Raw genomic sequence first — 15749 nt, forward strand, 5'->3', positions numbered from 1 at the left:
GGCGCTGACGTCACGGCCGCCGCCGCCGGTATATTTGAGGCTCGGGGCGGGCGCGGGGGCCCCGCTGCGCCCCCGCCGCGCCGGATCCGCGGGCGCGCAGCGGCGGCGGCGGCGGCCACGGCCCCGCCGCCCCCCCTCCCCTGCCCCCCGCCCCGCGACCCCCCCCTCCCCCGGGGTCACCGGGCACCGGCCGCACCATGCGGAGCGCCCGGGCGCTGCTGCTCGCCCTCGCCCTGCGGGTCTACGCGCTGGACACCGAGACGCCCGCCGGTAGGAACGGGGCAACGGCGGGGGGGTGTTGGGAAGAGGGGGGGTGTCTTGTTCCGCCACCACCTCCCCCCCCGGAACCGGGATGGGGGTTCCGCCGCCGCCGCGACCGCCACTTGCAGCTGGAGACCCTTTTCTACCGGAGAGTCCCCGGGACTTTCCCCCTCGATGGAACTACCGGGATCCTCCCCCACCCGGCCCCGGGATGGGGGGTCCGCCGCCCCCCCCCCCCCGCCGCCTGCAACTGGAGATCCCCTGGAGACTCTGTGCTGCCGGAGGGACCCGGCCCTTCACCCCCCCCGTGGAACTACCGGGATCCTGACCCCCCCCTGCCCCGGGAACCGGGGTCTCATGTGGCGCTGCCACCCCCGGGAAGCGGGATGGGGGTTCCGCCACCCCCGTCCCGCCGCGGCGGCCGCCACTTGTTCTACCGGAGGGTCCCCAGGATCCCCCCCCCCCCCGATGGAACCACCGGGATCCTGCCGCCCCCCTGCCCGGGGTCCGCGGTCCCATGTGGCACTGCCATCCCCGAGAAGCGGGATGGGGGTTCCTCTCTCTCCTTCCCGCTGCCGCCGCCGGGGGAACTTTTTCCTCCCGCTGCGGAGGGAGGGGATTTCGGCTGCGCCCCCCGCGCCGCGGATGCTCCTCAGAGCGCGACCCGCTCGCTCCCGGTACCGGCCGACCCCCCTCCCGCCGCATCCCCGGCAGGGAAAACTTGCCCCGGTGGCAGCGCTGGGGGGGGTCAGGTGAAAGGAACCCCCATCCCGCTTGCCGGGGGGGCGGCGGGATCCCGGTGCTTTCATCGTGGGGTCCCGGCGGGGGTTTGGGGACCCTCCGGTAGGAACAGGTGGCGGCCGCGGCGGCTCCGCTCGCAGCCTCCCGGCTCTCGTTGTGCCGCGGGGATGCACAGTCGGAGTTGTACCGAGACGGCGATCGATAGATTTGATTTTATTCATTTATATATTTTAAGCGTTTCTCTTCTTTCGCCTGAGCGCCCCAGCGGTCCCCGGGACCCTCCCAAAGCACGGGCTGGGGAAGGGCTGATGCGGGGACTGGGATGGATCCGCTCCCGATCCTTTCGGGAGGCAGGAGCGGGGCTGGATGCTGCGGAGTGCGGGATTTTTGGGGCTCCCGAGGCGCTACCGGGGGCTTTGTGGGGGGAAACTAAGACACGGGGAGCTGGTGCCTCATTCCGACGGGTCCCCGGCGCTGCCACCCCCAGCTTTTAGCTAATGCTCGGCACATCAAAGTGTATTTTTGCCTAGTTCTGTAATTTTTCACCTTTAAATCCAAGCAGGCTCACCTGCACACAGTCCCCATGTTGGTGCATTGATTTTGGGTTTTTTTGGGTAGTGGCTTTTCTCCAAAAATTATAAATAGTGACACCCGTCAGCAGAAAACAAGAGACGGCGGCTGACCCGTGTGGTGGGGGGATGGAGACAGGGATGGATGGGAGGATGGAGACACGGGTGGATGGAGGGAATACGAAGCTGCTGTGGCTCCCCCGGCTTTGTGGGGTGGAGGGGACGGGTTTATATTTGAGGAGGGGGCAGTTGTGTGCTGGCTGGGGGGAGGATCAGCTGCTTTGTGCTTCAAGGCAGAGCAGGGAGGTGATGAGGACGCTGAGGCAGCTGGTGAGGGGCTCAGTGTTCTGCCAGAGGAGGGGGCTTCTGCACCCCCCGGTGTCAGAGGGGGGGTCTCGAGCTGTGCTGCCCCAGCCCTGGTGCGTGCGTGGCTCTGATGGCTCTCGGGGCTGAGCTGCCGCAGCCTGTGAGAGGTTGGAGGGGCTGTGGTGGGGCCACCTCGGGGCTTGGGGGGGGGCTTTGTGGGGTGGTTTTCCCTCCCAAGCGAACCCTTTTCCCTCTGTGGGCTCCCTTCCCTGCGAGATGGCATTAGCGAAGGGCAGGATCGAGCCCGCTCCTGGTGTAAATCAGGAGCGTGTTTATTCCAGCATTTCCCTGGAAGATGCAGAGCAAGCTCAGCTCCGCAGTGGAGCTGAAGGGACTGGATCCAGCTGGAGGTGAGGGGTCTGCTTGCAGCCCCCTGGCTCCATTGCAGGCTGCTTTTTAGCTGGATCTGATGTTTGCTCCTGCCGATGTGGTTTGGCCGTCTGCAGGGATATGACCAGGCTCATCCCTGGGGCTGCACGGCGGGCAGGGCTGGGAAGAAAAATATTTAAGCCATTTGCACCTGCTCTGGGATCACCGGAGACCCCGGAGCCGGTCACGGGAAGGACCAGCTGCTTGTCTCGGTGGGGATTTTCAGGAGGGGGAGAGGTTTTCTTGCTGCGCCTTTGCAAAGAAGGGGCACAGTTTGGTCCCTTCTGCAGGTGGGGGAACTGAGGCACGGCGTGTCCGTGTCCAGCTGAGCTGGGAGGAATCGAGGTACCCCAGTCACGGTCCTTCCACTGCCTTGGGGTGCTCTCGTTTCCTTCCTGCAGCCTTCAAACTTTTGCAGCTCGTTAGGATTTCGCAATGACTGAGCTGTCGGTGCCGGCCCGTTGTGCTTGTTGTGGAGGGGACCAGGGTGGTGTTGGGAGGCACTTGCTGACCCTCCAAACCGAGTGATCCGGGGGTTCTTGCGGTGCCAGTGGGCTGTGACAGGGACCTGTGATTGTCCCCGGTGGGATTTGCCAGCCCCATCTCGCCTCTCTGGGCTCTTTGCAGGAAAACACGGAGCCTTTCCCTGCTGGAAGCCTGTGGCCACGAGCAGGCTGGGCCCCGGGGCAGCGGCTTGTGCAGGCTCAGCTATTTCCCTCCTCCTCTTGCTTTCCCTGATAAGAAAGGTGGATGTGGCACTCGGGGACATGGTGGCCTTGGAAGCGCTGGGGGAACAGCTGAACTCGATCTTTTCCAACCTAAATAATTCCCCAGAGCGCAGCTGCGCTCCTCTACACTGCACCCCAAAACTTGAGCAACGAGCTGCCCTCCGGGGGTCCCCAAGGCTGTGTCCCCCCAGCCTGTGTCCCCCTACATTCCCAGGCTGTTTTCCAGCGGTGGGGACACGCAGCCGAGGTGCTGCCCGGCGCTCCTGCCGGAATTATGCGGAAGCTGTTTGCGCTTGGCTTCGACTTCGTTAGCGGCAATTAAGCAAATAAAACATTTGGGTTTGCAGCTTCCACTCGGGAGGCTGGGATTGCCGGGGAGCACTGGGCTGCGGTTGGTGGCGGCTCTGGTGGCACTAGGACCAGTTTTGGGGGGGATTAGGGGGATGGTTGCTGGTTGTGGTGATGAACTCCTTGCTGGGGGTCAGCCTGGGGCCCCCCAATGGTCCTGTCCCCCCCCCGGGCAGCGCTGGCAGGAGGTGGCAGGGCTGACCCTGACCCCGGCGCGGCGGTGCCGTCTCGGTTGAGTGAATGGGAACAGCCAAGCAGACGCCGTTTCCAGGGCTGGGATTGGGGTCGGGAGCAGAGCAGCCCCTCGGCGTCCCTCCCTGGCCGTTAACTGTCACGGGGGTCTCTCGGGGATGCTGGGAGAGGGAGATGAGCGGGATGCTCTGCCCGTGCCTCGGGGTGGGGGTCAGGAGCGGGGCGGCCCCTCCTGCTGATGGGGGACAGGGTCAGTGTTTTGAGTTCTCCGGTGCCTCATCCTGCTCTTCCAGCGCTTTTCCCGCTGGTTATTTCCCTCCACCTGGCTGCCCAGGGCTCTCCCATGCCAAGGCATTTTCTTCCCAGCCCTCCTTCACCGAGCGCATAAAATGTGCGAGAACGAGAATGTTACATTTTCCTTGTCAGGCTTGGTTTATTTATTTTTTTTTCCTTCCTGCCTGTTCTGCCGTGCCAGGGAAGAGGCTCTTTCTCTTGTTTGCTCCTTCGTGTGTGTTTTTAATGCCCTGGGAGTGCCATGCCCTTTCCCAGAGCGCCCAGACAGTGCAAACACCCCTCGGGCTCCTGTGTCGGGATGCTCCGGAAAATCCTGTTGACGTGCCCAAGTGTGCCCAGGGCAGAGGTTTCTGGCTCCCAAGCCCTTGGCTTCCCAGTGTCCCCTCTCCACACACCGGAGTGTGGTGGATTTTCACCATCTGCGAGGGTGAAGCTGAATTTAGGGATGTTCCAAGTGATGCTGATGCTCCTGGATGGACCTGTCCCTCTGGCTCCTTATCTGCAGCTCCGTGGTGGAGCCTGGCAATGCCTGTTGGTTTTTTTTTTTCCCCCTCATCAAGACTTACAGTTGTATTTGTTTCATTTTTACCCTTTTCTTCTCGTTCCAAAACTCCTGTTTCATGTTTTTCCCCTGGGTGCCTGGACCTGCCCCGGCCTCGGGAACAGGGATGCTGGTGAGTCACCTCCTGGCCCACACTGCACATTTTTCCCTTTGTTATCCAAACTAAGACAAACCAGCTCTATTCCAGCTTCCCTGGGAGCTTTCCCAGAGCAGATCAGCACCCTGAGGGAGTAGGGACACCTCCTGGAAGACCAAGGCAGGTGCTTTTTGGCGGCTTTAACCCCTGTCCTGGCTGTGACAACCTCCCTGTTGATGTTGGTTTTTCCCCTGATTGCACCCGGGATGGAGCTTTTCCATCATTTCATCACCCCATCCTTGCTCTGCAGAGGGGCTGAGAGCCCTGACTGCCCCAAAACACCCCATAAAAATCCTCTCCTGGCTGCAGCCCCTCTCCAGGGATTTGCTGCTTTGCTTTTGGCAGCTGTGTGAGGGTTAAGCATGAGGGGCTGGAGGCAGAGGAAGGCAAATCCCTGCTGCATCCCTGGGAGCTGGGAGGTAGCACAGGCTCTGGAGAGCCTTATCGACGTGGCCCTGCCATCTGCCTGCCTAAACCTCCATAAATAAGCTTTTTAATAATCTATTATTAACATGCACTATAATTGTCTTATTAGACATGTCTGGGAACCTTTAGTTACTGCGTGATTAAATGTCAAGATTCCCAAACCTCCTCTCTCCCATGGCAGCTTGGGATTTGCTTTGCAGCTTTCCATGGATCCTGCTCTCCCATTCCAGCCTGGAGACCCTCCCCCCCACAACTTGTAGTTGTTGAAACTGAGGCTTTCCCCTCTGGACAAGGAGGATTCTCAACAATTAACCCCCCGGAGCTAATTGCCTCCTCGTTGGCAGCCTTAAAATAAATAAGTCCTGGAGATGGAGCTTTTCCTTTCCGCTGCAGGTGGCCTGGCAGAAGCTGCTGCTGCTGCTTTTCCCTGTGCTGGGATGGATGTGGGTGGGTGATGGGGTGGGAGAGAAGGGGGTGCCAGCCTGTGGCTCCCTGGCTGGAGGGGACCTGGGGGACACAGGACCTGCTTTTCCTTGCTGGGTGAAGGGCACCCCTGGGGAGGCAGGAGGAGGGATGTGGAGCTGGCAGGTGCTGGAGGGACTTTCCTGGGTGTTCCCTGAGCTGTTTGCTTTCCTAGCCCTGGAAGCAGGAGCTTCTACACCCTGTGCCCACATCAAAAGCCAAAGTGCAGCTCAGCTCCAGCTGCTGGCAGGCAGAGGCAGAAGAGCCTGTGGGGCAGCCTCGTGCCCCTCACCACTGCCAGCACTGGGGGTGGCTGTCACACACCAGCTGCCCTTTGGGCTGTTATTTTATTTAGTTTTCTTAACTCAGGAGTGTTTTTCCTGCTTGCTGGGTGGTTGTGGGCTGCAGCTCATTCCCTGGCTGCTCCAGGTCCTGCCTGGGTGTCACAGCCCTGGTTTGCAGCACCTGCCTGGGCACTGGTGTTGGGGGGGACACATGCCCATGGGTTTACTACGGGTTTAAGGGGTTCAGGCTTTGTACCCTCATTTTTCCCGCCTGCAGAGTGAATCCAAGCATGGATTGTGGTGAGCCAGATGGGGCTCTCTGTGTTTCCTGCCCCTGGCTACCTTTGCCAGACCCCAAATCTGGGTGCTGGTGCTCTGCTCACTGCAGGAGCAGGACGGGAAAGCTGCCCCTTCCTCCTGCCCCCCTTGCTGTGGGGTACAGAGGGGTGTGGGGGCTGTTCCTGTGGGATTCCCAGCCTTTGGAGTGCTTCTTGCTCCAAAGTGGAGCCTGGGCTGCAGTGGGAATGCAGGGAGGGTGATGGTGCTGCAGTTTAATGTTCAGTGGGGCTGTGGGGTCCTGCTGTGTGACCCCACACTGTGTGTGACAGATTCACAGGTGGCAGGAGCCTTCTGACTGTGTTTGCCCATAAATTTGTCATTTTCTGACCGTCCTGCCTCCCAAAGTGCTCCAGATGTTGAGGAGACAGGAGCTGGGTGAGGGCTGGGGGGTGCTTGGCACCCCTTTGGCCCCCAGCTTCCCCCCACAGTGTCCTGCAGTGGGTCTGGTGGCCCCAGCTCAGTGGGTGGGGGGCTCTGGGCAGCCCCACTGCTGATGGGGGAGCTGGGACACGCCTGCCATGCACCCCCTGCCCAGGGACCCCTCTGCCCACCCAGAGGAGACCCCTGGAAGCTGGGGAAAGCCCCCATCCTCACCAGGGGTGCAGTGGGGAGCAGAGCATTGCACTGGGGAGAGGAAGTGTGTTGCAGCTGGAGCAACTTTCTGAATATTTTTGTCATACCCTATTTTTTGATGCTTTTTTTTTTTTAATTTGGCTTGAAAAATACTGGCAAACTGCCTATGACAGGGTGGCAGTGCTGGAGCTCTCCCTGGCACCACAGGGCTGCCAGAGGGTCCATCCTTCCCTGAAGGTCCGTCTTCTCTTGCTCTGGGGCTGTGCTGGTGCTGGGCTCTGCCCCAGGGCCCACCCACCACAAGCTGGGGAATCCTAAATCCCAAATAAGCCACTGCTTTGATTTCCTGGACTCCCTGTGGACCTGACCTTTCTTGGCATTGTTAAGTAAATCAGGGTGTTGGCTGGGATGTGGTGGCTGGAGGTGCTCTGAGCTCTCCCAGACAGGACGAGGGGACAGGGACATCGATGACCTGATGAGTCTTAACGAGGCCACTGTCCCCAAGGCTTTGTTTGGTGCCTGTGGGTGAAGAGATGGAGCCTGGTGTGCTGCTCCCTGCTGGAGACCCTCAGCCTAATTAGCCCAATTAGCCCATCTGAGGAGCAGAGGGGGGCTCAGGTCCAATGTGCTTCACCCCACAACTGGACCATCAGCTGCTGGAGGGGTCACCCGGAGCAGGATGTCATCCAGAGGCCAGTCTGGAAGAGCAGCTGAATAAGTTGCTGTGGCCCAGCTGCTCCCCCAGTGTGGGGGCTCATCCTTGGGGTGCTGCCTGAGGCTCTTCCTGCTGTCTGTGGGAATGGCCCTTTGTCCCACAGGCTGAAGGGGCTGGAGCATCGCTGGCTCAGGAGGTGCAGGGATGGACTGTGGCAAACTGCATTTCCGTGCTTGGATGGGTTTGGAGGTGTCCACGGAGCTGCTGGAGCCTTGGGAATACTCTGCAGGGCTCCTGGGGGTGCAGCCCCCTCTCTGTGCTGTGCGGCCCTGGTGCTCTAATCCCCCCCAGATCCTGAGCCGTGCTGGTGGAGGGTTCAACAGCAGCAATTCCCAGGCCTGGTCAGGAAGCCCAGGCAGATCCACCCAAGGATGGTGTCTGCTCCAAAATCCCTGCTGCTGGAAGCAGTGTAGTTAACAGCATAAATACTCTTTGCTTAATTACTGGGTGCTGCAGCTTGGTTAATTGAATTAGTGAAGGTGGGTGATCACCCCCCCCAGCATGTTGAAGTCCCTGCTGGGACATCTGGTTTTGGTGGCCATGGGGCACTGATGGAGGTGGGTTCCAGAGCTTTCCAGGGTGTTTTTGGGGAAGGAGCAGCTTGGGGATGACTCTAGAAGCCCCCCCCAGTGCTGTGGATGTGGTGCAGGTTCAGCCACTGCCCTTCTGGGTCCCTTCCCAAGGACTCTCCGATTTCTGTTATTATTTCTACTTATTTTTACTGTATTTCCATCTGTCTGCTGAGTGATAATATCCCATTGATTTTCTGCAGCCAGCAACCAGCTTGCTTTCCCTGGATTATAACAATATTAGGCTAAAGCAGCACATCCCCACATTGGGCTATTTCTCTTTATATTAACTGAACTTTTTATTTAGTCTCTCACCCAGGCTCCTGCCTGGGGAGCTGCTGCTCACCGTGCCTGCCTCTGAATGACATTTCTCTGTGCAAGGGGCCACCTCCTGCCTTCCTTCCCATGGGATGGCTGGGTCTGGTGGCTGCAGGTGGTCAGGGATGGGAGCTGGGATCTATCCAGGGCAGGATGTGTGCAAGTAGGGGGTGAAAGGTGCTGTGCATTGAGGTTGTAGGGTGTTGTGTGCACTTCTGGCACTGCAGGGCTTCTTCTCTTCAGTTATTCCTGCAGAATTAGTGTGATCCCAGAGTTTTTGCTGGAATGGGTTAAGGATGCTGCAGGGGGTGGGCACCTGCCTGTGTCTCAGCTGGGTTTTTATAGGGCCTATGAAAATAAAGAGGGCAGGGATGGACTTTGAGCAGCTTTGCAGAGAAAAGAGAAATCTGATTATTGTTTTTTTCTTAACCATTTGTGCAGCCAGTGCTGGAGGGGAGGTAATAAAGGCAATAAATGAAATAAATAAGAGCTGTTGAGGGAAAGGCACCATCCACAGGCTGCTGTGACTCTGGATGTACAACATGCTGTCCCTGAGTAGGGTGGCTTTTATACCTGCTGTCTGTGTGGGTGCCTTCACCCAGGACCTGAGGACATGATGTTAAAGAGATTTTAACCTCTGGGAGCACTGGGTGGCACTGGGATGATGGTGCAGACCATGAGATGAGTTTGCTGGAGCTGCTGGTTTTTGCCTCAGGGATGGATGGATGGATGGATGGATGGATAGGTGGATGCCCAAGCTGTCACTGGCTGGGGGTGGCTCAGCCAAATTCATGGACTGGTAAAAACAAACCTATTTTTTTTGGGGGGCTCAAGTAGCCATATCCCCAAATTTGCCTGCCCTAGGGGTGCCTGGCATGATCCAACACACAGACCCACTGAGCACAGGAATCCTTCTGATTCCTCCATGGAGGCTTCTGCTGGTGCCTTTAAGGTCCCAGCAGATCCAGGTCCCCCCATTCCATAGCAAAGGGTCCAGCTGAGCCCCCAGCACTGGCAGCCAGACACAGGAGTGATTGATGTGCCCACGTCAGCCCCGTTGTCACCTTCGTTGTCACCTTCCACCCTCGGTGCCAGCCTGCCCACAGTGCTTTTCCTGGCCCTTCTGGTGACACAGGAGGAGGAGGACATTGACCTGGATTTTGGATGTGCTCCTCTTCCTCCCCTCTTTACTCCTCCCCAGGGCTGGGAGCAGGGCTGGGCTCGGTGGGGATTGTGTGGCTGGGTGGTTTTTCTGGGCAAGGGCTTTTTGACAGCACAAGTGGCTCCTTTCTCTGCCCTGAAAGGCCATAAATAACCCTCAGAGCTGCCTCCTGAGGCTCTTCCAGCACTGGCACGTGATCCATCAAGGGCAGGATTAGCCCACCAGCACTGAGCTCCCACATCCATCACAGTGGAGATGTGGACCCTGAGGGCAGGACCGAGGGTTCCCCCGTCTTTATCCCCTGAAAAGTGGGGTTGGTTTGGAAAACTTGCTCTTTCCCGTGATTTCTGCAGCTGGAGCTGGTGTTGGAGCCCCCCAGGGTTGTGGTGATGCATCCTGGGGCAGCTGCTTTCCCTCGTGCCAAGGGAATATCTGTGTCCTCAGGCATTCCCTGGAAGCGGCCTGTCACCCTCAGGGCTGTGTCACTCTTGGGGCTCACAGTCCTGGTCTCTCTGGGTCCATGGGAATGTGGGGTGGATAGTCCTCAGCAGGGATGTGGGGACCTGATGGTAATAAAGGAGCCCAGGGGGAGCTTTTTTTACCTTTTATTTTTCAGTTTATTTTAATTTCCCCCCCCCCCCCCAAGGTGCCCCCCAGCTCCACAGCCCAGGAGCTGGAATTGCACAGCAAGGGATCCACAGTGGCAGGATGGAGGTTTCCAAAGGCCTGCCTTGTTTTTTCTTCCCATGGAGTGGAAGAGGCAGCCCTGATGATGTTAATTAAGTGATGGTTCATTACAAAAGCACTTGTATACTGTGGGTTTAGTGGCCTCCTGGCTGCGGAGCTTGAGGGTGTTTTTGTGCTGCAGGGGGGCACGAGGGATGTTGGTCCTTCCTGGGATGGATCCAGATGCTTGTCTGGGTTTTCTCTCCAAGCTGGATTCCTCAGTGCCAAAGGATTCCCAGACCCTTGTGGCACCATCCCCCTGGGAAGGGCAGGAACAGCCCTTGAATGGGGTGTTGAATTCACACATCCAACTCTGGGGTTGAAACCTCCTGGCTCGTGGCCCCCAGCATTGCTCCAGAACAGCCAGGGAGGTGTGTTCCAGGGAGGCATTCCTGGTGGAATCTGCGTTGGGATGATGCAGCACCCTGGTCCCAGCGGTGCTGATCCCCCTGGAGCTGCTTTGGGTGTGGGATGGAAGAGGAGCTGCATTTGGCAGCTGGATGTGCCCCAAGGGAGGGCTCTGGCAAGATTAGTTCCTGCCCCTTTGCTTTTTAAATGCATCTTCACCATAAAGTGACAAAGAGTGGCACACCTGGTCCTTGCCCAAGCACAGGCCATCCCTGTGGCATTCCAAACCCTTGGAGTTGTATTTTCCCAGCTATATTTGCTTCGGGATGCCTGTAATGAATCCAGATTTCCCAAATCTCCCCCATCCCCGGGGTCCTTTGGAGGCTGCTGGGACTGGGAGGTTTGACACCTCCACGGGGACCTGCAGGTAAAAACCATGAAGAGTCTTCAGCAGCCAGAAAAAAAAATAAAAAAAGAAAGGAAAAAATAGGAGATTTATGTCTTCTGTAGTTGCTGGCAGATGGATATTGTTCTCCTAGTCCTGAGCTTTCCAAACACTGAGGTTATCAGGCATAAGTGACTTATTATGCAAATCCTTCTGTCTTAATATCTGGCTGCTCTCTCCCTGGAATTGCATTGGCCAAACCCCACGCGTTCCTGGAGCTGCTAATGTTTACACATTAGCTCCTTTGGCTAATAGACAAGGCTTCAAGTTGCAAATTGATGTTTCTTACAGCTGAGCAAATTATTTTTCTATTAAATACAATATTTAAAATGATTTGGAGCACCAAAACAAACTACTGGTGAGAATTTTAATGGTGCTGCTTTCCATGTTGTTCTAATCAGCTTTTATCAGGGCTGAGAAGTCAGTTAATTGTTTTGGTTTTTTTTTAAACGTTTCTGTTCTGCAGAATTGGGGAACGAGTTGCAGAGGGAGGGGGTTTATTGTCCTTTCAGGGGTGTGTAATGCACAAAACAACTTTCAGACCCCCGTGAGTGAGCAAAGTGCAGCTAAGGAGGGATTCAGCTCCTCTTTGCCTGGACTAGGAAAGGTTTTCCCACTTCTGAGACAGAAATCCTGGGAGGTTTGGGCTTGGCTGTGGAGCTGTTGGGGTCCCTGTGTGGCTCTCACCGGGAATGCTGTGGCACAGGATCCGCTCCCCGCCTGGGTTTTCTCTCCAAGCTGGATTCCTCAGTGCCAAAAAATTCCCAGACTCTGTGGCATCATCCCCCTGGGAAGTCTGAGCCCTTCCCAGATGTAACTGGGGTTTGTGCTCCCTTATCCCTGAACCTCAGCCTGCGGAATGCTGTGCATGGAATCACATGGGGTGAGGATGGCTAATTTTAGATGGATTGCAGGACGTGTTCCCTGCCAGCACCCGGGAAAAGCGGCTCCCAGCATTTCCTTCCTGGGGCACGTTCCTGTGGGAGTGTGCCAAGGAAATCACCTTTAAATAGCAGCTGGGATGTGAGAGGTGGGAGGCTGGCTCTGCTCCACAGGGGTGCTGGGGAAGGGATGGCACCTCGCGGGGATCCACGGCAGCTGAGGTGCTGTATCCCAGAAAACCCCGGCTCCCCGGGCTTCCTGCCATCCCTGGGGAATGGTGCCAAGGCTGCTGGTGTTATGGCACTTCACCAAATCACCCCCGTGCCTCAGTTTCCCCATTTGCAGCAGCACTTGAACCATTTTTCCTGTGTAAAGAGCAGGAAAAGCATCTTCCTCACGTGCACTTAAGAGGAGAGGTCACGGGTGGGATATTCTGGGGCTGTGTGCCTCCAGCTCCATCCCTGCTCCTGGGAAGCAGGGAAAGCTGTGGATTTGGGTGACAGGAGCTCTGCTCACCCCCTGCCACGTTGGTGTGGTTGGATGATGGTGATGGTGGGTCGGTGGTCACGGCCCTTGAATGTTTGCATGGAACCACTTGGCTGTTGGGGAGATGTGTGGTGTGTCCTGTGGGTACCCTAATCCCGCTGATTTCCTGCTGATAATTACCTGGGATGGGGGGCAGGAGCTGCTGGAAAAGGCCAGGGATAAAAAATTTACCTTGACTCCGGAAGGTCACTGGTGTTGGCTCCCCTGGCTGGTGCCTGGGCCATGGGATGGAATCTTCTGGAGTCTTGTGCCACTCAGGCTTGTGCCCCAAGATGCTGCACCCCAGAGATGATCGTGGGGCTAATCCAGTCCTGGATGAGCCAAGATGGGAGCAAAATGGGCTTTTTTCCATCAGTAAATCTTGGGCACCTGCCCCTATATCATAGCTCTGGGGATGCTGCACTTGCTAAAATTCTGAGTATAAACCCATTTTTTATAAAGCTTGTCCCCTTTTTGGTGTGTTATTAGTGCAACATCCCCATCAGACGATGCCCTGAGGGGTCTGGGGGGTGGTGTTGCCCTCCTGGGGTGCGATCCCATCGCGGGTGGTGCCGGGCTGTGATCCCATAGTGGATGGTGCTGGGCTGCCCTTTGGCACAGGAGCCTTTTCAAGGCTGCTCCATGGAAGAAAAGAGAAGCCCGTGGAGCAAGTCTCATGGTGCAGGAGGTTAAACAGAAAAGGTTTAAGTGTGTAATTAACTTTGAAGCGAGAGGAGCGGAGCCTCGGCGGATGAAAGAGCCCGGGCTGGGCTGTGGGCAGGCGGCCACGTTCCTCGGTGGCCACAGAGAATTAATTAGATGCTGTCCTTTGTATTTGGCTCTTTGGTCTTTCTTTTCCTCCCTCTCCTTTGTGAATCCCTGTGCTTTCCTCCCCGGCTTTCCTCCTCTCCATCCCTGTGGAGGGGGATGCTGGGTGGGAGCGGTTCCCAAGGGGTGCTGAGTGGCAGCAGGGCCCTTCTCCCTGGTGAATCCAGTAAGCCAACTCTTTTTCTTTCTTTTTAAGAAAATTTAGTCCATCTGGCGTTTAACCCTCGTGTTCTGCTCCCCTCTGCCCACTGCAGGGGTACCCAGGGGGATGCTGAGCAGCACTGGTACCAGGCTCCCTGGCAAACCCCTCAAGCCATGAGTGGGGTGGCAGCAGTACCCGGGGAGGAGGCTGAGCAGCACTGGTACCCATCTCCATGGCAAATCCCCCAAACCATCTCTTTTTGCTTTCTTTTTAAGAAAATCTAGTCCATCTGGTGTTTAACCCTCATGTTGATGCTCTCACCCCTCTGCAGTGGTACCTGGGGGGGATGCTCAGCAGCACTGGTACCAGGCTCCCTGGCAAACCCCTCAAGCCATCTTTTTTTACTTTCTTTTAAAGTAATTTTGCTTCATCTGGTGTTTAACCCCTTTGTTAGTGCTTGTCCCTCTGCTGCCTTCTGCTTGGGCACGTGATGGTGCCATGGAGGTGGCAGTGGTGCCTGGAGTGGGGTGGCAGCAGTACCCGGGGAGGAGGCTGAGCAGCACTGGTACCCATCTCCATGGCAAATCCCTCAAACCACCTCTTTTTTTCTTTCCTTTTTAAAAATGTTGGTCTGCCTGGTGTTTAACCCCCACGTTGGCACTCATCCCTCTTCTCCCCACTGCCTGGACACACCACAGGGGTTTTGTTTAGGATGTTTAATGGGGTACATCTCATCCTTGGCATGGGATGCCTGTCATGCATGGGGCAGGCTCTGGATTTGGGGTGATTTAGGGGTGTTCAGGCTTTGTCTTGGACACACAACACACCCCCAGGAGCAGACCAGCAGCTCCCTGCAGTATTTTTAGCTGCTCTGGTGTTCAGATCACACCTCCCTCACTCGCCTTCACCTCCCCGCCCCGAGCTGCTGTCACCCTGGCCTCCAGCCAGCACGGGGAACTGGGGGCTCCTTGTTTCCTCCTGGTGATTTTTAGGGCATATCCATACCCAGAGTAGTCTCATCCTGCTTCCACAGCCCCTGCCCTCAGCCCTTAGGATGGATAAAACCCTTCTGTTGCTGCAGACGGGTATTTCAGATTCCAGTCTCCCTGCCCTCCTTGCAAACATGTTGATGAAACCTTAATTCTTTACACTCTGCTCTGGGTTTCTCCCCTTTGCCTTCACCCCCAGCCACCCTTGGAGCTGGGCTGTTGGCATTTAATTGCTCAGGTGTTAATTTTTGTGCCCTTAATCTTATTGATGGGGAAGGAGAACCTGCTTCTCCCCAACCCTGTCCTTGGATGGGGAGAGAGACAGTGCCAGGAGCATCCCATAGCTCATGGAAACCAAGGCTCTGCCAAACCCTTTGGATTTTTTCCCCGTGTATACAAATCACAGACAAATTAGTCGGGGAGATGGAGTGGCCAGTGGAGCTGCCCTCATTTTGTGCCATGGATGGGAGGGAAGGCTCGTGCTGGGAAAAGCCAGAGCAATAAACCTGTCCGGGGAGGGAGACGGATGGGCTCGGCCAGCTGTGCCTTTGCCAGCGAAATATCTACTCTGTAATTGCATTTTAAACTTCTGGAGTCTTGTGGGTGGCCCAGGGTCCTGCTGGGGGGTGATGGAGCAGTGGGGAAACCGAGGCACGGGATGGGTTGGTGGCAGCGGGGTTTGGGTGGGGAGATGTCCCTTCCTCCTCCTCCTCCTGGGCTGCATCTCCCTGGATGTTTTCAGCAGCTGAGGGTAGTTTACTGGGGGTAAAGGAACCACTTTTCCCTGTGGCTCTGCCAACCTGGAGCGCTGTTTGTCTCCTTTCTGGTTTCTCAGACCAAAAAAAAACAACCAAAACCAACCCCAAGAACAAATTTCTGCCTCCAAGAATATCCCGCTCCAGCAGATCTTGGAAAGAAACACTCGGGCTTTTTTTTTTTTTTCTTCTTTTTTCTTTTCTCTTTTAAATCACTTGGCACTTAGTCTCTGACACTGTTTTATTTTGAAATTTATTTTATTTTCTTCCCTTCCTGGGAAAGTTTGACAGATCTGTGCTTTTTTCCTCCCGTTGGAAAGTGCAGCCAAGTTTCAGACTCTCTCGAATCCGACGCGTCTCGTGGCGAGAGCTGAGGACCCAGGGGCTGCAGTGCGGGGGCACATCCGCACGTGGGCTGGGCAGACGCTCCATTTCGGGAAGGGTTGGAAGGAAAGCTGTGATGTCTCGGTGCCTCCAGGCGTATGAACAGGAGAGAATTCGCTTTCGGTTTCTCCGAGAGAAGTTTCTTACGGTTCTGAGAGGAAAAAAGCAGTTGGTGACAGAGCTGGAGCGTGCCCTCGTGCTTTAAAAAATTAGCGCATAGAGGAGGAAAAGCTCCAAAGATATGTAAAAGAGTTGGGAATTGTCATTTTCTGGGCGTTTTACGGGCTTTTTTCCCTTGGTGTTTGGACTTG

The 15749-nt window shown here is 56.5% G+C and overlaps 1 protein-coding gene across 1 annotated transcript in view; it reads left to right on the forward strand.

The window, feature by feature from the left end:
* Positions 1-168: 168 nt before the first annotated feature.
* PTPRU (protein tyrosine phosphatase, receptor type U) overlaps positions 169-15749 on the forward strand; it is a gene marked incomplete at its 3' end in the record, with an annotated part of 43356 nt that continues 27775 nt past the window's right edge. The window contains exon 1 of the mRNA XM_027671710.1: positions 169-270. Coding sequence (XP_027527511.1) covers positions 198-270 — 73 coding nt within the window. The remainder of the gene's footprint in view (positions 271-15749) is intronic.

Source organism: Neopelma chrysocephalum, unplaced genomic scaffold (genome assembly GCF_003984885.1).
Source record: "Neopelma chrysocephalum unplaced genomic scaffold, ASM398488v2 Primary Assembly neopelma1_97123, whole genome shotgun sequence".
Classification (NCBI taxonomy): domain Eukaryota; kingdom Metazoa; phylum Chordata; class Aves; order Passeriformes; family Pipridae; genus Neopelma; species Neopelma chrysocephalum.